Source organism: Anopheles cruzii, chromosome 2 (genome assembly GCF_943734635.1).
Source record: "Anopheles cruzii chromosome 2, idAnoCruzAS_RS32_06, whole genome shotgun sequence".
Taxonomy (NCBI): Eukaryota; Metazoa; Arthropoda; class Insecta; order Diptera; family Culicidae; genus Anopheles; species Anopheles cruzii.
Window position 1 is genome coordinate 36913269 of NC_069144.1, and position 23228 is coordinate 36936496.

General features: G+C 48.9%; 2 protein-coding genes and 1 pseudogene across 4 annotated transcripts in view; 1 reads left to right on the plus strand and 2 right to left on the minus strand.

Annotated features, from left to right (window-relative positions):
* LOC128269316 (uncharacterized) overlaps positions 1-10938 on the minus strand; it is a 39086-nt gene extending 28148 nt beyond the window's left edge. Inside the window, exons 1-2 of one of the 3 annotated variants that reach the window (XM_053006751.1) lie at positions 10902-10938; positions 9478-9917 (exon numbers count right to left, since the gene is read on the minus strand). The gene's annotated coding sequence lies outside the window, so the exon portion shown is untranslated. Of the gene's footprint in view, positions 1-9477; positions 9918-10634; positions 10696-10861 lie in introns of those variants that run through there. The other 2 variants (XM_053006752.1, XM_053006754.1) reach the window with 2 other exon arrangements.
* Positions 10939-14474: 3536 nt separating this feature from the next.
* Positions 14475-18573, minus strand: LOC128278985 (uncharacterized). The gene is made up of 4 exons (XM_053017707.1): positions 17891-18573; positions 17606-17816; positions 17318-17485; positions 14475-14711 (listed from the first exon to the last, which is right to left on the minus strand). Exons 1-4 carry the CDS (start codon positions 18571-18573, stop codon positions 14475-14477), a joined length of 1299 nt encoding a protein of 432 aa, XP_052873667.1.
* A 1696-nt stretch (positions 18574-20269) lies between these two features.
* Positions 20270-23162, plus strand: LOC128278986 (uncharacterized; annotated as a pseudogene).
* The last annotated feature ends 66 nt before the right edge of the window (positions 23163-23228 follow it).

A 23228-nucleotide genomic window follows, 5' to 3' on the forward strand; every position in this document is an offset into this window, starting at 1 on the left:
CCTCTCGGGGGGGTCAACACACAAACGCTGCCCCAAATTGCCGTGCGAAAAGTCGGGGCCCAATTAAGCGGTTCCGATCATCATCACAGCTCCGGACCCGGAGCCTTCATGGCGAGTGGGCTATTCAATGTCAATTTTAAAAATAATTATGATGTGATCTTGCCACGGGCGTTGAGATAATCGTTCCCTCGAGGGGGAGCGCGCGCGCGCGCCCAGTTGACAGTCCCAGGAGTCGGTGCGCCATTAATTGTCTCCGGTTTGTGGGACAAACCGACCGAAAGGTCCGCGACTGACAGACCGCTGATGAGGCTGTTTGCGGTGATCTTGGCACGACAAAGCGATCGACCGCTGCTGCGGACAAGGCTCACTTTATTGGCTGTGCCATCTAGGATAAAAACAAAATGGCTGCGGCCCCCTTTGGGAGCTAAGTTTTTAATTCTTTTCAAACGGAATGAAGTACCAGGAAGTCCAATAAATCAGTCATCACATGAAGAGACCACCGATCCGGCTTGATAGGATCGCGCGATCGAACCGCGATCGTGATGCAGCCGAAAGGCGGAACACACGCCGGCCGTGGCGTGGCGTGTGTTGTTTTGCTGACGAAGATTTATGACATCACCGCGTGACGGACGGCCCTGATGGATCGATGCGATTCGAACCCGGCGAATCGAAGCCACGGCCCGGCCACGGGCCGGCGTCGTCGTCGTCCGAAGCTGCATAATTATGAGGTCTTTCCCCGCGCACCACACCACACTGGGGCCATCTTGTTGTTGGTCGTTTCCGGAAACCGGCCCAGTCGGCCGCCACGGGGGCCGGCTGGTCGGTACTTTCGCCAACATAACAGTACCACCCCGTACGACCCGCATTAATCGATCGTCCGATGGTTGATTTAATGCGCGTAGAGACCGCCGCCGGTGGCCAGGGCCGGTTCTACAATTAGCATTCTTCCAGTGGCCGGCCAGCCAGGGAGAAGGAACTTCCAGCTCCACAGGAACGAGCTGCTTCTGGTGCCACTAAACAGCCAAGGCGTGAGTGGCATTTTTATAAGCACCGTTCGTTGCCGCTTTTTCATTGCTTTCGCTGCACACACACAGAGATTCGTTATTAATTCACGTGTCTTCCTGTGTGTCGCTAATCAGTCGATGAGGTGAGCACATCCGAGCACATCCGTGTGTCGTCTGTGCGCAAAAACCAACGGTGTTTCCTCTAACGGCCTCAACGTCAATGATGACGATGATGCTGGGGGTGATGACATAATTGCTGATCTCATCGCACCGACACCGGCCGAAAACGGAATAAAAATTCATTAATCATTCGTGATAATCAACTTTATTCGCAAACATGTGCGACTGTGCCGTGAAACTCACACACACGACGCCTAATTTCAAGTTTCCATTTTCGGAACGGAGCGACAATGCGCCAACAATTGGCTCCCCGGGTCCATTTGCTCGCCTTAACACCTCGCATTTTGTAGTAAGCAAATGAGGCGGGATTACTGTCCTCTGACACCGACCGGTTGGTGGGTGAGCCAATTTCCAGCCCAAAATCTACAGGGTGATCCAGCAAGTGTTCTCTTTTTCATTTGGTTATAAAACAAAACCGGCTTAATATTTTTCGATGTTTGAACATTTACTCGAAAGGTTCATTAATTACATTTATTTGTGGAAAATAATTTTTGTAAGATAATAAAATAATAATGTCCACCACGACTGGCTTCGCACTAGTCGACCCAATGTTTCAGTACATTTTCTATTGTATGTAGTCCTACTACGGCAAAAGCAATTCCAATTTCGCTCTTGAGTTCGTCAATAGTTTCTGGTTTGTTTGCGTAACATTAATCTTTCACCGCACACTAAAGATAATAATGGTGTTCCAATGGTTCAATGGTGTCAAATCGCAACTTCTTGGAGGCCAAGTCACAATACCATTGCTGCTGATTGCTGTCCGAAGATGCGGCGCAAATAACTGATCGTGGCTGTCGCTATATGGCACGTGTTGAAACCAAATGTCGGCTAAGTTCTGAGCTTCAATTTCGTCAAAGAACCAATCTGCCAACATTGCTCGGTAGCTTACACCTTCGACGCTTCCTTCTCTTGCAGGACGTGTGAACCTCAAAAACGACAATTCTGCTTATTACCATATCCAGCGAGTTGAAAATGAATTTAAATACAGTGAGCTTTTCAAACATCGTACCGTTCCATTTAAGACCTATCACTTTGAAAATTCTTAATATTTTCCAGCTTTCTTCAAGCGTATATCGACCAATTTTGCAATTTTCTAAGTGTTTACTAAATGTCTACAGTTTCCAGAATCAAGTTTGACTTTTTAAATGTCAAATAATGGGTAGTTCAAAAAGAGAACGCTTATTTGACCACCCTGTAGTAGGCATATGAAGCAGGATTATTGTCCTCTGACACCGACCCAATCTCGCCCAAAATCTACCATGAATCTGTTTCTCTCACTCTATGTTTTTCTGTCTGTTTCTCTCCACACGCACGACCTTGTGGCCGACCCATTACAGAGAGGGATCGTGGGCCGGGTTACATAAAGAGCGATCGATATGCGTGTCCCAGCACCAAGCGGTCCCATTTAGTAATGGCAGCAGACACCTCACAGCGGCGACATCAAACTCACCTCAGTATCATAACCCGCAAATCAACCATCACCCGCGCCACGGGCAGGGCGCTTCGGGTCGTTCCGTCACAGCATATTAACCTGACGCACGCCCGCTTACACGGTACGCCCTTTCGGCGAAAGGTCATCGTGGATCGGTCGTGCCAGAAAGTGGGTCACCGACGCGGCCCGCTCATGACTTTACGAAAACCGAAATAACAGCACCGGCCGGCCGTTGCCGGACCGGACCCGCAAAAAGGGAGCACACTAATTATGCTGCTTCCCGAAAACCCCCGGGATCCCGCGGGAGCCGATCGCACCAATTACAGTTTGCCGCGATCGCACGGATTTTCGTCGCACATTCCGCGGCACATGGGAATCCGCGGTGGTGCTGCTGGCCGGCCAATTAAATCCGTTAGCTGCTGGGCTGGTGGGTGCCTTTGTTGCGAACGGGCGGGCAACATAATTGGGACAGAGCGCTTGGGCGCGCGCTCGCTATTTGAACAGAGTACTTTGCTACCGTCGCCTGGCCACGGCTGAAAATAATCACCCCGAAAGGGTCTCGCCAGCCGGGGGGGGAAAAACAACCGACGAACCGACGGTCGTCTTATCGTGGGTCACAAATTATGATCGCCTCGCGGAGATGATACGCCACGCAGGGAACGAGCGAATGAGAGGAAGCAACCGCGCCCGCGAGAGAGAGAGAGAAAGAAGGCCAACGAATCTCCAGCATCACTCTGGCACACTGGCGATTGTATGTTAATTGCAGTTGAATAGAGCAAGAAGGAGGTCTCAGAAGAAGAAAAAAAGAAACCTCCCTCGTTTGGAGGTTCTTTGGCAACGCGCGCGCCTGGCCCGGCAATCGGCCAATTTCGATGCAATAAACGGTGGAACACACCACGAATGCCGATGCTGGGCTCTTGGGGTGGTGGCGTTACAAAATAGGCAAATAATGAAAACTCGAAAAAAGCCACGGAACGAAACGTTCCCGGGTAGTTCCCGGGGCGCCCGAGATTGCGATCGGCGTAGCGCATTGCGATGCCCGGAAAAGGGAGTTCCTAACTGTTCCGCACAGCAGCCCCCGAAGAACCGTTCGGTGCTGCGAGAATCATTCATAAAATCATAAACCTCACCACCGAACCGAGCTCTGGGCCTGTAGTCCTATAATTATGCTAACCAGTGTGCGTCTCGTTCGCGATTCTAATTCTGATTTAATTAGGAAACGTTATTTGCAGGGCTCGGCAATTAAGGGCAACCCAGCGCACACGCACGCGACACCGGATTGCTTTTAATTGAACGTACCCAGAACCAGGAATGTCCCGGCAAGCCGCACGCCCAGGTTGCTCTGCTTCGTCGCGTCGTTCGCACCGTTACTCCGAGCCGGAAGAGCGTATCGAACGGCAGAAGGCATTAGCATAAAACCGGTGTCGCGATAGGCCAGGAATGTTGTGACGAAACATGCACCGCCGGCGTAATTAATTGATATCTCGCGTGCCGTTCCGTTAGAACGGAAGAATTCGAAGCGGGCGACAGGCAGGCGATAAGGGGGATTTATTTGCCAACGAGCAGGGTGCCGGACCGGGTGCTTCAAAGCATTTCGCGACAGATGAGACCGGACTCCGGAATTGAGTGATCTTTTCGTTCTATTTTCTCCTCAATAATCATGATACTAGTTCCAAGAGTTCATAAGTTCCCAGAGGGCGCTGTTACGAACCTTTTTTTTGTTATATTGGTACACTCTTCATATGAGCGTATGTGAAGTTTCATTTCGCCGCTTAATTTTTTGTACAAGCCATTTAGTATCGACGAGTCACAGTATTTTTTACAACAGAAAAAATCAAGTATCGTGCAGTGATCGAATTATTATTTTAGGAAGGTTTAAAAGCAAAGGAAATTTATGAACGAATCTTGAAAATCTATAAGGACTCTTCGCCTTCCATGAGGGGGTTAAAAAGTGCGTTTCTGAGTTTAAACGTGTTCTTACTAGCGTACTTCAAGACGATCCATGTCAAAAACGTAAAAAACAGACATAGCGTCTGAAATCGTAGGAAAAATACAGAATATCGTATTGGAAAATCGTTGAATGACTTAAAGAGATTTAGTATAAGGCCTAGCCATCTCATTGGGCAGTATAACCAATATTTTTATTGAAGTATTGGGATTCAGGTAGTTATTTGCAAAATGGGTGCCGCATTCGTTAAAAATGGAACAAAAACGCATTCGAATGCAAGTTTCTCGGCAACATTTAGAGCTTTTTCGAAAGGATAAAGTGGATTTTGTGCATTGAATCATCACTGTGGATGAGACTTGGGTCTATCAATATGATCCTGAATCAAAACAAGTGGCTAAAGAGTGGTGTGAACCTGGTTCTTCGGATCTGGAATTGAATTGTTAGCATAAGTTTTTTGGGATGCGAAAGGAATTAAGTTTGTGAACAATAAATTCTTAATATTATTGTAGCCTTTTAGACCCTTGATCCTTTTGAGGAGCATTTTGAAAATGCCAAAAAAATCCATGAATTAAACTTCGAATGGTTGGAGCATCCAACGAATTTACAATATTCGGCCCTAGCGACTTCCATCTGTTTCCAGACCTTAAAAAAATCAGGCATGGAAAGCGTTTTTCATCAAATTTGAAGACGTATTTTGAAGGTATTCCAGTTTTTCACTTCAGAAATGGAATTCTTAAGTTGGAGTCTCGTTGAAATAAGTGTATTGATGTTCAGGGAGACCATACTGAATAATAAAGTGTGCTGCAAATCACAAACATGAGCCGTTCTTATCGACCCGCAAAACCTAATGAACACCTTAGTACACCCAATTACGGGTTGACCCGCAACGCAAACCGAATTATCGGTTCGCTTTCTCATCGTGCGCTCGATATCATTATCAATTAAAAAAAAGGTTTACATACCAAAACGGCCATGCCAACTTTGAGTCCTGAAGGTGGCCCGATCAAAGGCCAATTCGCCTGCCAGAGCCGTCACCGGATGCCAGAGGTTTGAGCCATTTTCAGCTAATTTCGCATCTGACGATCCCGACGATGGAGGCGGAGAGCCAAATTAGTGGTTTCGGTGGCCCCCGGGTGCCGCGATGGCCAGCGCGATGTGGATCACACTTCCTGCCGCAACCGGGAACCGAAACCATCAGTTTATCAATTTACAACACACTCACCAAACGGTGATCGGGTCAGGCCCCCCGAAAACTGGGCCACCTGGGCCATAACCCTCGGGCAAACCCTGTGCTCTGGACGGACGCGTCTTCTCGCTCGCTGGCTTGACTGTGGCCGTTCCGCATCGTCGATAATCGCTCCGTCGATCGCACCGGGCCGTTCGTTCGTTTCGTTGATTTGTGTGGCCTTTCGCAACGGCCACGAGGAGGGCTCGTGACCGCCGGCCGGCCGATGATCGGTCGGATTATAGACAAAAGCATAGGATTCCCCCCACCCCGTGCCCCCTGGGAGAGCCCCACATCGGTTAATTCGAGGCTGACCCATTTTTCGACGGTGCCCCGTTTTTGCCGGGCGCGCGCCGCGGCGCGTTTCGATCGAAAGACTTCAACCACCCTAAGGCACGAACCCGTTCCCCTTTCGGGTGGCCGAAGCGGAGAGAAACAATAATTAACCGCGAATTCAATCGTCGTCGTCGTCATCCTCGCCGTCGTCGTGGTCGCCACACGCTTGCCGATGTCGCGATGGCGATCGATTTGATCGCTCCGAGAGATGCATCGAATTGATTCGATGATCTCTCTCTCTCGGTTGCGGTTCTGGGTGTCCTCATTTCAATCCGAAGAGCGTAAAGGGATGTGTGTGTGTGTGTGTGTGTGTTTGCGCTCCCTTCACCGATACGAGATGAGTAAATTGTTTACCTCTTCCGAGCGGCTGTCAATCGACTGCTCTGCGATTGAGACGCTTCCTTCAAAAAACTCCGGTGCCTCGCGCATAGCTCGCGTGTGTTTCGGTGACCGTCACGGGAGTGCAATAAACCTTTCGGAATAATTTCACGCACCGAGCAGAAGCTACGAATGAAATAAACATTCTCCCAAAGCCGTATGGCAGCGGGCAGCGGTCTGCCCGCGAATATGCCGCATTCCGTGCCGCAAGGTCCCGAGCTGTGTGAACGCACTCGGGCCGGGCCGGGCCGTGGGCTAATGGGCACGCACGCATCTGCTCCACCGGGCCACGGCCCCCCCTCCGGTTGAAGGAACCCAAAACATAGCGGTACCGCCACATGCGGTGGATCCGCGCAGCATTTCGAGGGTGGAAATCGAATCGAATTTCAATTTGATGTTTGCCCATTCACTCACCACGCGCATGTGGCCACACGCTCCTCTTGGTGGGGCTACCGAAATGCGCGTGTGTGTGTGTGTGGAAACGGAGGCAGCTATGCTGCTGCGGAATGGCGTGCTCGGCAGACTGCGTTTGCTTTCAATGACCTCTAGGCGAGCTAACGGCGCTCTGGGCACAGCAAAGCAGCGTTGCGCCTTTTTGGGGGGACTTTAACGCTCCACTCGACTTTCAGGCTCTACGACGCAAACCGCATTCGAAGCTGCGTTCTGGTTTCCTTTCGATCCCTCCCGGTTCCTTACGATTCTCGGTCAGCGCGCGGTGGAGAAAGATTTTCTCCCCGGACACAGCTCGCACTTTGAACGACCACTTACGGGGTCTATTTTGGGTGGAAGGCTCACAACAACGCAGAAAATCTAAAGCAACCCATCGTGAGGAAGTCGACTCGCGCGGCCCATTCATTCGGGCGGCCCATTACCATTAAGCAGTCGCTGGGGCTCCAAACATGCCATTTTCGATGGATGTTGGCCCAAAAAGCAGGTGTGTAAATAGAGGTTCACTGCCGAAAGGGTTTGCTTTTGGGGGGAAAAAGCGTAAGAAAGGCACCGGAGGTTTGCAAATCGAAGCAAATGGCCTCGCCATTAAAAAGGGCGCTGCGTGGGTACTTCGTTTCCGTTGTAATGGAATTAAACGCAACCATAAGCATCACTTCCCTTGGCTGTGCGCCTCTTCTCTCGATTCACACCGACACCGAGCACCGAGAGGTCACCGACTAATGGGATTCACAATGGCCACGTCGTACTTGGCGGCGGCCCCGTACTTCGACGGAAGTCAGCTGGGTCTTGCGTGGGCGCACGTGAGCATCGAACCGAACAGCGCAACCCCGCACACACACGAAGGCGAGACAAGCAACGACTTCTATGACACCTCCGCTTCGCTTGAACGCCGTTGAAGTCTTTCGTTACAAACCCAAGCGACGAACCTCCGGCTGAGTTGAAGTGATGACGATGACATCATGGTTCGGCCGGAACGGTGCGGGAAGAGCACGCCCTCTCTCTCCCTCTCGCTACCCTCCCTCGCCCTCGGAGTTGAAGGTTAATCCGTGTGCGTTCCCCACACGGATTGAGTAAGCGACTCGGCGTCGATTGCGTGGGCTTCGGAGTCGGGGAATTCTTGAGCCCACCGGTTGTGGGTAAGAACAAGGCAACGCGATCCCTACGACGCTCACTCACCTTCCCGAAATGACTCACGCACCGCATTGTGGCACACGCACCCCGAGCCCCGGGGGTGCGATCGATCCTCGACACACAAAAGTCGTGCACTCAGTTTGGCGATCTTCACGACTCCGCCGCTGTAATTGCACCTCTGGGCGTGGTGCGGTGTTATTTGTTGCTTTATCGTGCGCTAAATCATCGTTCGTGCGCCGCCATTGCCGCGGTGCCGGCATCTTTTATGGCATCTCGACCTTGCCCTGCGCGAAACGGGCACCAGATCGGGCGCGCGGAGGGCAAACCGAATGAGACGCGATCGTTTCATTTGCCTCGTCCCGTGATCAGGGGGAAGGGCAAAAAAGTTCATGGGAACACCGCAAATAAAAAATGGCGCAGCTTGTTGTGCGCTGTTTTTTCTGTTTTATTCACACTCAGCCACGAGCACCGGGCCAAGCTTTTGCACAGTTATTCTTAATTCGCACATTATGTAATCGGCCGTTTTTTTTTCTGTGCGCCTCCCTTCTCCGATAACAATTAATATGCACCTGCGGAAGCCTTCCCATCCCAGGAGGGTGTAGGCCGCCTCTAACGGGGTTAGAGCCACGGGGTTAAGTAGAGCGAGGAAAGTGATGCCAGGGAAAAACGAGCCCACAGGTCCCACCACAGGGTGGGGCGACCACAGGTGCCTACGAGGCCGGAAAGCCGTTATAGGGAAGGTAGTAAATTGATAAAATAAAGAGCGGACATAACGTGTTTTTGTGGAGATTGTTTTCTTCTACGAAACGGATCCACTTCAGGTCGCGGTTTAATGGCACGTAGTAACACGCTTTGAGCCGATCAGGGGCGATCAGAGGCGAGTCACAAGGCAGTCATTACTTCTTCGCCGTATGCAAAACATGCCACATACAAGAAACCTCCCAATCATCCCAATAAATTATCCGGCCCGAAATGATGGAGTAATGATCGAGTGGGAAAAAACTGTTTAATAATTGTTTTTTCGTACCGTAACAACAACGTGGGTGCCCAATCACTAATCCGCGATCCGATCCCGAATCTTAGGAAAACAAATCGGAACGCGGTGGCCAGCATAAGTATGGGGTGGGGGGCCCCGATTGCGACTGGCCGGCCGGCGAGATACGGGCCCAATTTTTGCCAATGATTAACAAGCGTGACGGTGTAGCTTTACACGGCGTACCGCAAAGGCCACACCGTAAATGCCACCGCGATCGGTGCAATGCGACGCGGGTTGCACTTCATTGGCCGCCGTGGAGACGAGCCGGAGGCCGGTTTTGAAGCAAATGGTTTCGTAAAGCGACCGAAAACGACGGACAGGACCCACCGATTGGGCGATTTACAATCTACTACTTACTTTCGACTTTTTTTGTTGAGGTTACGCAACGTTCGCAGAGCACCAAATAACCCTCCGCTGATGCTGATCGATGTTGGCCACCGCCAAATGGGCCGCCGGACTTTGGACCGGTTTGGGTGAGCCGAGCGAAAGACGATCGCAGCCCGGTGCTCCAGGCCTGATCCTGCTTGACTCCTTTTTCCTTGCACTGTGTCGGCCTTGTAGCCTTGCACAAGACACACACGCACACACACAAGCACACTCACGGGACGGTTCCCAATTTTGCGTATTCTTTATCACTTGGCTCTTCGCTCCTTGCTGGCGTTAAAAAAGGCACCGACGCACTGCACTCACACACCACCGCTCTCACACAGCAGCAGCAGCAAAATCGGGTTCCGTTCAGGATCACCTCACGGTATGCATTTCGTTGCACTTTGACTGCATCGCTTCCTTGCGCCTTCCTATGGCACCGAAACAACGGAGAGAATTTATTTAACAAAGAGTGGCCAATAAAAATAAGGTGCGTGGTGAGGAATTCCGCGGTCTCGAAAAAAATCACACACATACGCGCGCGCCCTTGTGCCCTGGGATGCACAACCACACACTGCGCCGACTATCTCGGACACGATCCGTCTCCAGGGCGCGGGAGACCAAATGCTGCGTGAAAACGTTTAATTTTTCGTGTCGTACAATTCTTCGGTTTCGTTTTAATCACTCAAAGGGTCGTGTGTGTGTGAGTGAGAGGGAGAGGGCGAGCGGCACAAAAGGGACCCCGAAGGGAGAGAGCAAGCGTTTTTCGGTTCCCCGTTTCGCTGTCACTTCCAACGGGCCATCGAAAGGATACCTCTGCTAACCCACCCCGATCGTGCTCAGCGGGTGTCAAATTTGGGGGAATAAATAAATTTCTCAACACTACGCTGCGCAACAATCGAAAACAACGATCAACCGAAGATCTCGGAGCGGGCGTGCGAAAGCTGACCGGGGCCACAATAAACAAAGAAGCTTAACGAGCGATTGGAAAGGAAAAACAAATAAGACACAGGGCAACTAATAAACCGCGACACACGCCGGACAGCCGAAACTAAAACAAAATAAGAACTCCAACCCGGGGGGGGCTCCAACCGCTCCGGGGAGTTATGAGTCGAGAAGTCAGAAGGCCAGAAAAAGAAAAACCCTACACAGCGGCGGCGGGCGGTGCACGGACACCACCACGAAGTCACCGCAGTCACCAGTTGCGGCCAAAAACGAGTAACGAGCCGGAGCCGGAGATCGAATGAAACGCATTTTCTTGCGCCTTCTCTCGCTCTCTCTCTCTCCCTCTCTCTCACTGTCGATGACGAAAAAACACAACGCAACACAACGCAACCAGCCGGCCAAGTCCGCCGAATGCGCACGCGAAACCCACGGCTGAAAGCCCACGGAACGGAACGGAACGGGCCACTTACTTTACCGCTACGATGCTACGGACCGACTGATGGCGGCTTCGGGTGCCTCGAGAGACTTCAACGCGCGGCCACAAACCAGAATACCTTGAAACTGAACGGCTCGGCGGTTGGTTGGTGTGCGCGTTGCGTTCCTTACGCCGGCAGCCGAGTGGGAAAAGCTGTTTATTCGCCGCTGAAAGCTGCTGAAGCTGATAGAAGCTGTAAAGCTGTCACGGTCGCCATGTTGTGAACTTTCACATGATATATTTGGTACGGACACTTGTTCACCGTTTCAAGTTTATATTTCGAGTGCTCACTTCAGGGTTTGCAATTCTCGTGTACATAGTTTTGTTCCTGACTTTCTCTACTGATTAAACACTTTCTAAATTTACCTGACTCGGTAACTCATGTCTGCTACACACTTCTTGCTTTTCATCTGGAATTTTTGTATAATTTGAACTTTCGACCATTTGAATATTTTTGCAAACCGTTGCAAGAAAGTGTTCCACATCAGCGATCATATCCTCACACAACACGATCGTACAAAAATGGTGCGAAAACTAACTCTCTGACAAGTGGTTCTTCTTCCACAGTTCTCATGACATGACCAGCCCACCGAAGCCTGGCGAGGTGAGTACATTTGAGATGCGTCAGATGAGCATTTGAATACTGGGATTAAGAAGGTTCTGTGTAACCCCAGCTACGAGATGTGAACGAAGTAGTTTCCTTAGTAATGTCGTGGTTGGTGCTAACCTTTGGTCTTGTTTTAGTTTATCTGCAGACTGAGATTCTCCGCAACTTGCTCGATCCCTATGTAAGTCTGAGATACATTGGAGAGCTTTCGACCTATAATGTCTATCTCATCAGCGTAGGCCAGGGTCTAGCTGGACTTGAAGTAGATAGTCTCTGAGGTCTCCACCCCAGAGTCCAGCGCATGGGTCAAGAGGAGACAAGCTAGTCCGTCCCCCTGGCATAATACCTTGGTGTGGTATCGAGGGGATTGAAGAGCTTTTCATCCACCTCCACTTGGTTTGTGGCGTTGGTCATGGCCATTCTAACAAGTCTGGTAAGTTTGGCTGGTATTCCGAAACTAGTCATGGTCTCGTACAATTTTACGCTGGCTATGTTATCATACGGTCTTGAAATCGACGAAGAGATGATAGGTGTTCTGACTGAACTCAATCATCTTTTCCAGGATCTGCCGCATGATGAAGATCAGATCGGTGGAAGACTTTCTTCTTCTGAATCCTCCCTGATAGTTGCCAACTATCAACGTATGAGATCAGTCGATGATGCCAAGATCTTATGTTATCAACGTATGAGATCAGTCGGTGATGTCAAGATTCCAGTCCCAAAACATCGATTCTCTATCGCATACCTCAGCTATGATTCGATGGATCTCGTATTCGACTCACTTTCCTGTACTCTTCATGAGCTCGGCTACAATCCCGTCGGTGCCTAGTCTTTTGTTATTCTACATTCGACGAATGGCCCTTCGGAAAATTCTTGTACATCCAACAATACTTTCTTAACTAGCATTAAACTAACCTAACCAACAAAAACCGAAACCAAAAACAACGGCAACATTCTGAGAAAACATAAGTAAATCTTGTTCGGATCCATCAACGCACGCTACGATACCTCTAGGGTGCTAGGATGCCTCCCGTTTTGAACGGGTTGCTGCCATCTCTGTTCATCCTCCGTCCAGCCTTAAGCCTTCCCATTCGAACGTTCGCGCACTCGCGCCGTGGTGTTGGTGAGAGGCATTCGCGTTGCGTTCGTAAACGATCGCGTTGCCGCCGCGATCGCGACCGTCATCGTCAGCGCGTCTTGATCAATGATGGGTGCAATGTGATTGCGCGAAGAAACTGCTACAAGACTGCTGCGTGTAGTGGTTGTCGCGATCCGCGATCGCGACTGTCAGAAGCGCACCTCGTGCATAGTGGGCTTTATTTAATTCCGAGCTTGACCGCTTGTAGCTCCAGCTTTCGGCCCGTTAGCGAAAGAATCGTTTTTTTTGTGGGTCAACCATGAGACTCTCCGAATGAGGGGGGAGCTGGAGATGATGTTTTCTCACCAGAAACACAACGCCCGGTGATGGACATTGTGCTAATAGAGGAGTATTCCGTGCATTCGCTTAACTGCGAGCATTCTCTGCAAAAACCCGGCCATTATGCAGATGTTTACCTTCTGATACCTATTTAAACCGTTAGGCACAGCGTTGGATTTTTTTATTGTCGGCAACCGAAGAACCTACGAAACCTAACTATTGTTCAGATCGTAACCTTCTTTCCGTCGCACTATCGGCGCATTCCTAAGCCTATCACAAAAACGGCGCCGAAAGTTCACTTTTACGATCCCATCCCAGCAGCATGGAGCCTTTTTTCCCCCTAGTGGCGATCATCTGCTCATCATTAACGATTCCGATCGGCGGCCCGGGGCCAAAACGAAAAAAAACTTCCACCATCCAAAGGTGACCTTAATACGTTCGGCCCACTAATTAAACAACTTTTTCCCTCACTTACTTTCATTCGACCAGCTGGCCGGCTGGTGCTGTGGGCTCCACATTCGGCCTCTTGACATGCAACCAACACGATCGATCATTACTGGCTTCCTGCCGGGCGGCCGGGCAGCAGTTCGGCCTCAGCAAGAAATTAGAGAAAATCGAGGCAAAAACAAGTTCTCCTGGTGGAACCACCAACCAGCTAAACTAACATCCCGCCACCCCGCGGGACTCCCCGTCCGGGAGCGCCTCGCAAGGAAGTAAAAGTGTCCTCATTTTCATCGGCCACCGCCGAAAAAATGGGTCATCCAATCGGGCTCGTCTCATCGAGTGTGGCGCGCTGGTGATCATCATCATCAGCAGCAGCATATCAGCAACACCGAGCTGGCCGTAAACATCATCGCCACCAGCGTCATCTGGGTCTGGGCGCAAATCCGAACGTCCTACGCGCCACTGCAACCGCCACTGCACACACACACAAATCTCTGCCACCCATTTTCCAACATGGCGCCCGCGGCTGCAGTCCAGGCCGCCGCAAAACCGGACTTGGCGCTTGGCTGGGGTACCCCCGGTGGTGGTGTCACCAATACCAACGGCGGGCGAAGAACTGCAACCAGTCGCGGACAAAGCACCGCCGCCAAGAATGTGCAACAAAGACAAGACAAGATGCAGCGGCAGCCACCACGGAGCAAAGAAACCGCCGCCGTCGCTCGGGTCTTTCTTTAATTCCTTCGTCGTTACCGGGAAACGTTTTACCCGTCGTGCCCCGGACCGGGCGTGTCGTGGGCTGCATATGCAACGAGTTCCGATACCGGAAAGAATCGTGAGCATCGAACGCCGCCACCGCTGGAATGTCGAATAATGAACGGGCCCAAATCGATTCGGGAAGGCAGGCGGCACATAGCTCCCGGCGCGCGGCATCGTCGTGGAATGACTAATCGAGATATTTCCGTCGCCAAATCGTGCGCAACATTAGCAGGAGTCCGGCAGGGGGAAAATGTAGAAATGGACGCCTTTATTTCTCTACCGTTTTACGACTATGTCTACTGCCGCCGATGTCCTGTCTCGTGCGCCTTCGCGCCTGCTGCACACTAAATCGTCGTGGGTGACGGGATGCCGAGCGATGGGTCCTCCAGGTGGCGGAAGTAGTCCTGCTCGAAGTCGTTGATCAGCTTCGACTGCTCCTGGTTGAAGTTTTGCTTTTTCAGCTGGTCGACGCTCAGCAGCAGCTTCTTGTAGTCGGCCAGCACCTCGGTGCGCTGCTTGCGGAGCTGTTTGATCTGCTTCTCGTACGTTATCCGTTCCTGGCGGGCACCGTCGCGCGTTTCCTGTGGGCGAGCGGGCGGCAAATGAGTCATTAAAAGTCGGAGTGGTCTACGGGCAACGCGCAAGACAATATGTGGCTGGTTCTGTAGTCTTGCTTTCATTTCATTTGGGGTCTTTCTGATAAAAAACTAAGTCGAGTTGGAAACCCTGAACGGATTGAGTAGAAGACTCGACGAAATCGACTGAATATTGTTGATTAAAACAAAATCGTGGAAATAAATTAAGAATTTTATGTTGGTGAAGTTGGTCAAGTGTAGTTTGGTCAAATATTCTTCTTCTTCTTCTTCTTTTGGCGCTACAACCGCTGAGCAGTCTTGGCCTGCACCAGAAACAATGTTAATCTCTGATGCTCTTCTGTAACATTTAATTTTTACGGACGGGATTGTTAGCCCCGCGCCAACCCCCCTGTCATGCCGGTATCGGGAATCGAAACCATGGCCGGTTGAAGGACAACCGATCCCGGGATTCGAACTCAGGCCAGCTGTGCTGACAGCGAAGAACGTTACCGACTGCTCTATCAGCGGGGTTAGTTTGGTCAAATCACACCATTTTAATTTGTTCGAGAATAATGTAATGTATTTATTTATTTATGAATAATTTCATCCCTTGATTGATGTTCAGTGGAAAGAAAAAAGCAGTTTAGCTACTGAACATGTGAATGATATGTGAGAAAAGGGTATATCTTCATTTTGAATCTCTCTTTTGACACGTTTAATGCTAGATTGAGTTTTTAAGAGCATTGATTAACATTTTGATTTGATCTCGTAGACTGATACGGCCATTTGTGGCCATAGGTGAATTTAAACATCACGAAAACAAGTTTAGTTGAAGTTGGAAATATGAAGTTTTCAGTTTTTCACACCAATTATCCTCGTTTTGCTCAGTAATAAATCAATTATAGTAGATTTAGTTATGTATGAGCAATAATATCGTGATATTTTACATGTTTTCATATTCAAAATGCAAAATTATGCATTATGCTGTTTCTCAGCTTAAAAAATGACAAAACCCTCGAAATATTGTAAACTGACCGTAGAACAAAGTCGAAAGGTTATTATTATAAGTTTTAGTGATGAAACATAATGATGTTGCAAAAATATTCGACCATCTGAGGCAGGCATCGGTTAAATAATCAAGGGTTATAAAAACGTAACTTGAATATTGAATATTGAAGCTCGTTAGTGCAAGAAATCAACACCAAAACGAGTTGTTAAATGTATGCTGAATATCTCCTCCACAAACCCTTAACAATCCGCCTTGAGTATTCGACAATAACTAAAATCAAAAGGTAAAGAACTCCCTTCCGTGCATGTCATTAGACGTAACCTATAGGATGTAGACAAATCTGGCCTTGTTTTCTGGAGCATTCCGCACCTGACCAAGGTCAATAAAAAAAAGCGCTTACAGTATTTTAGAATCGGCATGTTTTGAAACGTCCCTTATTTTGAGGAAAACTGTTCAGGAGTGATAAATTTTTCGTATGACGCAACTTTTATTATGAGGAGTTGCAATTTTCTGCTACATGATGTCTAAATCATCATTTAGGAAATAAATGGCAACGGCATTATTGTCCTGGAATTCGATGTTTCTTTAAAAGTTACCAGTTGGTGACATTTTCTGGTCATAGTGACTAGGAAGCTGGGCAAAACTTGACGATAGAAAATATCATTCAAGATGGAACAAGTTTTATTGGCGAAGATTTCACCGTACAACAGAATCTTATCCAGACCAGCCAACCATTGAGAACATCTGGCCATTCATGAACCATGGAGTACCTGAAAAGATCCTACTAAATTTAACAGTCTCGATGGTGCAAAGGTGCAAATTAGCTTGTTTTAAATACGTTTGGTTAATATATTTCTTTGGTATCAATGATCCCTGACTACAGCAAAGTTGTCATTTCGCCAAATACAGCAAAACTATCACCATCTTATATCATATTTTTGATTGATTTTTGATTGAATCAAGTAAATTTGTCAACCTCGTATTTTTCGCAAAATCTAATCTAAAATCTTCTAAATCTTGAACTAAACTTCGTTTTACTTTTCAATGTTTGGAACAATTGTGTGAGTTTTTGTAGTTGATTAAGACACTGTCTAGTTACTGTCTGGTTAAAAACAAGTGTTTTTAAATAATTTACCACAAACAATATTAAGCCTAATGATTCCTATTGTTCAGTTCATACATGTTCCTTTCCTTATTTTGATAATCAGAAAGAGATTTTATAATTTTGCTCCATATGTTTATTGATGAAATGAAATACCTTCTTTTTACTTTATCTTTTCATATCTCGTACGTTACTTATATTTGTTAATTTAAATTATTCAATGCTTTTAAAATGATTTCAATCTACGGCTTGTGTACTAATTTAATTAAAAATTGGCATATAATTTGACCATCCAAACAGCTATTTTTACTTAATTATTACCAAATAATAATACTCAAATGATTATTAATTATCTGATACCAAACAAAATTAACTAAAAGTGATAAGCTTTTGACTCATAAATGGTAGTTTACGTTCGACAGTTAGACCGTATTTGGTGTCCTTCCAAATAATAATAATTAACGTACAGTAACAACACTAGCAAACATAACAAACCGGTACCTTCTCCGAGTCGTTCGCAATGTTCAGCTTGATGCGCAGATTCTCGGCCTCCTCGTGCGCCTTGTACAGCCGCTTCTCCTGCGTCTGGTTGATCTGCGCCAGATTCCGTATCTCCGATCGGGCCCCATACAGCTCCTTCGCCGCGTTGTTCAGCTGGACGTCCTTCTCCTGCCCAAAAAAGGCCCAACGACAAACCAACCCGAAATGTACAATACCGTACCGTCAAGAGAACTGAACTTCTATTGGGCTTTCTAATGCCATCGGAGCAGGGGCTTGGCAGGGGCTTACCTTCAGCAGTTTGTCCAGCTCCAGGTTACGTTCCTCGAACTTTTTCACCGTCCGCTCGAGAGCCCCGTTCTTCGTCAGTAGCTGCTCCTTCAGCGCCTCCAACTGCTTCAGGCGGTCCAGCGCCAAATGCAAGTCCTTGACATTAGCCTCGTTCTGCTTCTGGCTCGACTCCATCTCCGTCTGCAGGATGGCGGCCTTCGACTTGAGGAATCTGTGGATCGTGTCGAACCATGTTTAGGTGTGTCGTGGGTGGCTTCCCCCTCACCCCCCCCCCGCCCGCCTTACTTGATCAACCCCTCCGTGCTGATGTTCTTCTTCTCGAGCACCTTCGGTACGACGTCGGCCATGTTTTTGCTCAAATTCCGTGCCGATGACGTCACCGACTTGCTGGCAACGAGCGTCCCGGTTCCGGGTGGACCACCACCACCGGCGACCCGTTGCCCCGCGCCAGCTGTCACCTTCCGCTGCTCGACGGAGACGGTCGTGACCTTCACCAGCTGAAGTTGCTGTTGTTGCTGCAGCTGAAGGTTGTTGGTGCCGCTGCTGCGAAGGTGCTGCTCTTCTTGGATCGCGTCGCACCGGATCTCGGTGAGGGTCGTCGTCGTGGCCGGTTGTTCACCGGCCCGCGCATGTTCCTGCTCGCTCTCGCTAACCACCGTGGCAAAGAACCCGATCGCCGACCTCCGATCGTCGCCCGTTCCTTCCTGTTCCGGTTCGTCGTCCGTCGTGGCCCGCTCGGTCTCCCGGTCCGTCACCGTCTCGGTAGACGACGGGCTCTCGTCGACGGCCGCCACCACCACCGCCATCGAGCCACCGTTGTTAAGCTTCTTCATACCGTGCCGCAACCGACGCTTCGTCGTCATCCAGCTGACGTTTTCGTTCAGCTCGAACAGTCCCCGTGACTTGGCGTTTATTTCTTCGTTCAACCGGAACAGAACCCGTTCCCGTTCCAGCAGCACCGGATCCATGGCCGATGGAGATGGCCGGGCCACGAAAATTCGAAACCCTACCGCGCACCGCACTCGCAGATGACCCTTCGTCAACTCAGCAGACCGTGGACCTCAGATTCAGATCCCTTGATTTCTGTAGACTCCCGCGCGAAGGGTGGCCTCCAGGGAAGCACCCGGGTTAATGGTGTGTTGGTTCCGTTTCGACGCGTCACAGCCGACTGGCGTGGCGTTAGCTTTTGGGTGGCTTCTCGCTTCTTTCGAGCGGTTTCCCTAGAGATAGACGCCGTTGCCCGGGGAAACTTTGCGGTAACCGGAGGCGACCCATGGCCTGTTTGTTTACACCGCCAAACATCGAACGGACCTGTTGAGCCGGCTGCCGCCGCGGCCGCCGATTGCGTGTCACGTCGCCGACAGTTGACACGAACGAACCGGGACCGGCCGTTATGTTCCGATTGGGGGCGATATGTTGTCCGCATCTCGCCGTCACACGTAGCCGTGGGCGTCCTGGATTTTTCTATGCACGCCAGAGCAGCACACAGAAATAAACAGAATGTGACGAAGCAAACGAATCGAGTCAAGACCCCAACGCTTAGGAAATTGAATAAAACTTGGGTCGTTCGATGCGATGATTTTTGAAAGGTTTGGATTGCGGATTGCACTCACATCACGATATATTTAAACAATATTCGAGAATATTTTTCTGAAGAAACTTTAAAACGGCTTTTTACATGACAGTGTACGATACAGTCACAATATGCATTTAATTCACACCTTAAAAGATGCGTTACTTGTTTATGTCAACAATGGAAGTCACCAAAAAGAAAATTGGGTACATTTTACAGTTTTTCTTTGATAGAGGCGAAAATTCAAGCTAAGACCGCTGAAAATATACATGGTATTTATAATGCTGATGCTCTAACAGCTAGTTACGTTAATTTTGGTTTCACCGATTCGGTTCAGTTATTTTTTATTTTTGCACAAAGCTGAATTTAGAAAAAAAGTCGATGTTGGCAATTGATCGATAGTCGGTGAGCAGCAATTGAAACTGTTGCTAATAATTGATTTTATTATGTGTTAATTACATAATGAATCTTGTTTAATGTATTTTCTAACATCGCAAGTCCTCCAATTACATCACGAAATGATTATATTTAATTTACAACTGTGCTGTATAGTTAGTCGAAGGAAAATACACAAATTATACAGGTTATAGAGAGCTGTAAACAGTATCTATTAAAGATACATTATTTAAGCTAATATTTGCAGTCATTTTTGCAGTCAAGTTTTTTTAATGTACATACATTACGTGAACTGGCTGCAAAACAAAAATCAAAATCAACAAAGAAAATATTCAATTTTCACATTTTAAGATTCAGTTACGCAAGTGAGTGATTTAAAATCAATGGTTGAAACAAACGAAAGGCGTGTAGCGAATTGCCGTCATTGATTTTACCCGAAACCTATCTGTTTCTTAATTGCTGTGGCCAGTAAATTGGAACCGCCACAGAAATGGTCCAATGGCCCAGCTCGACATCGTAGTCGATCTCTCTTATCGTTATCTCACCACACCTTGTCACTGATTACAGCTTGTAATTGCTCCATCGCGAAGTTGATTTATTACGCCTGTCACTGTCAGTGAAACCGCGTCAGTGGAGAAAGTGTTGCGCTAGCTTTCACAACTTTACAATCCCCGCGGGCGACACAAAAACACACCATGAATCTACTCTTCGGCCTGATGGTGCTGGCCTCGCACGGAGTCCTTCGAACCGGAGCCCAGCTGGAGCTCACCAATAACTACGTCTGCACCGAGGACTTTTGTGATGTGGGCCCATCAGCGCGCATTTTGCAACTTCCGACCCTGATAACAGTTCTACTTCCTGTCCCTCAGAACTACCGAGAGAACAACGAGTGTGAACCGCTGCGGATCGCTTGCCGGGCGATGAATGCGACCCACAACGGGATCATCTTCCCGTCGGCCACACCGTGTTCCTGCTGCCGGACGTGCATCGAGAACCTGCGTCTCGGCGACGACTGTTCCGTGGGCGGGCTGGGATTTCCGGTACCGGCCGGTATCTGCGGTCCCGGACTGTACTGCAAGGTGGCGGACGGGGACGAGCATCCAACCTGTCAACCGAGTACGTATCCTGCGCGCGCCACTCCAGACTTAACCACTGATCCCCATTCACTCCCTCTCCCCGGCACAGTGTTGGAGTCCAGCAAATGCTACACGGCTCAGAAGGAATTTGACGATCAGCGCCAGGCAGGACTGATCGGCCATCTAATGCAGCGCCCGGAGTGCGATGCGGACGGCAATTATCAGCCCGTTCGATGCATCCCCGGACAGACGTATGCGGGTGTCAAATGGCTGCCATGGGGCATCTCACTCACTGTCGCTCTGTCTCTCTTCCCAGGTGCTACTGCGTCGATGAAGATGGACAGCGCATCTTTGGTGAGGCGGTCCACACGGCCAACATCCAGATATCGATGAGATGCGGTAGGGGCTCGAGGTTCAGGGGCTAAAGGGGTGATACGCTAATGATTGGGGCTGTCTCCCACTTTGCAGAGTGTTCCCGATTGGCCGGGAAAGCCCGCAAGCTGCTCAACTCTCCGTACCCGGTGCTAACGTCGCGGTGCGACTCGAAAGGCTCGTTCGATCAGCTGCAGTGCGTCGATCAGATGTGTGTCTGCGTTGACATGCACACCGGTCAGCCTACGTCGGACCTTCGCAATGTTACCGGGGTCTCTCGACCCTACCATGCTGTAAGTAGTAGCGGGTGTTTGTCGTAGTAGAAGCCTGTTTGTCCCACACACCCTACTAGGTTGTTCATTCAGTTCATTAAGTCCATAAGAAGGACACATTTTTAAGGTTTGAAACATACTTTATTATTCAGTATGGTCTCCCTGAACATCAATACACTCCAACGAGACTCCCTAAGAAGAAGTGAGATTTCTGGAAGGTCTTCAAAATAAGCTTCCGCGCTGCTATGACGTCATCATTTGATGAAAAACGCTTTCTGAGCACGATTTTTTTATGGTCTGAAAACAGATGGAAGTCGCTTGGGGCCAAATCTGTTGAATACGGTGGAATACTCCAACAATTCGAATTTAAGTTCATGGATTTTTGCCATTTTCAAAATGCTCTTGTGGCACGGCGCAAAGGATTGTCCTGATGAAAAATTATTTGCTTCTTCTGCAAACCGGGTCTTTTTCACGAATTTTCACCAGTGGTTTGTCTAATAGTTTAAAATGAATCTGAATTAAAATTTATTGTTTTACTAGTTTGCAAGTAATCCGAAAATCCCAAAATTCCTATTCGTCTTCGGAGCCGAAGAAACAGGTTCAAACAGCACTCCTTAGCCTCTTGTTTTAATTCAGATCATATTGATAGACCTAAGTCTCATCCACAGTGATGATTTAATGCACAAAATCCACTTTATCCTTTCGAAAAAGCTCAAAATGTTGCCGAGAAACTTGCATTCGAATGCGTTTTTATTCCATTTTAGCGAATGCGGCACCCATTTTGCAAACAGCTTTCTGAAACCCAATACTTCATGTCAAAATAATTGGTTATACTGCTTAATCTGATGGCTAGGTCTTATACTAAATCTCTGTCAGTGATTCGACGATATTCTAATACGATATCCTGTATTTTTTTTTACGATTTGAGGTATTGTTTCTGTTTTTTGGCGTTTTTAACATTGATCGTCTTGAAGCTAGTACGACCACGTTTTAACTCAGAAAGGCCTCTTTTTATTTTCCAATTAAAGGTGAAGAATCCTTATAGACTTTTAACATTCGTTCGTAAATGTCCTTTGCTTTTAAACCTTCCAAAAATAATAATTCGATCACTGCACGATACCTGATTTTTTCCGTTGAAAAAAATACTGTGACACGTCGATACTAAATGGCTTGTAAAACAAAATTAAGTAACGGATTTAAATGAAATTTCACATATGTTCACATGAAGAGTGTACCAACATAACCGCCCTCTGGTATCGAACGCTAAAACTTAATGAACGCCCTAGTAATTCGTGGCTCTTCTCAGTCGACAGGAGACTCCACGAAAACACCACCTACCTGCGGGACTGTGAGAACGTCAAACTGACCCAACTGTACGACATCAGTGAGTATCGGGCGAACGATTACAACGTGCTCGAGTTCGACCGGGACATCTGCCAGCCGGATGGGTACTACGAGCGCGTCCAGCGTCACCCGGCCGGGCACTTCCTGTACTGCTCGGACCGGGACGGGGCCATGATCGAGAACTACCAGGCGCCCGCGAACACGCGCCTGGCTGCCACCATGACCTGCAGTAAGTACGCCCAATCTTGGCCCCCTGCGCGACTTCCTAACAACATTTTTCCCACAGAGTGTGCCAGGGCTCGGAAGTTGCTGGTGGACAGCAAAAGTCTAGACGTTCCGGAGTGCTGCCCGAACGGTAACTACCGCAGTTTGGCCTGTCGGCGGGGCGAGTGCTACTGCGTGGACGAGGACGGCAACCAGGTTGGGATCGAGCGACCGGAAAAGGATAAACGCAATCTGCCGTGCTACAACGGAGGTGACTTCTGTGCCTGAGTCGCCACAACGTGACCGACGCCACGTGGGTGGAATCTAAATGAGTCGCCCCGACACGTGGCGTTCATCAGGGGCCCATGATCGATAGATAAGACGGA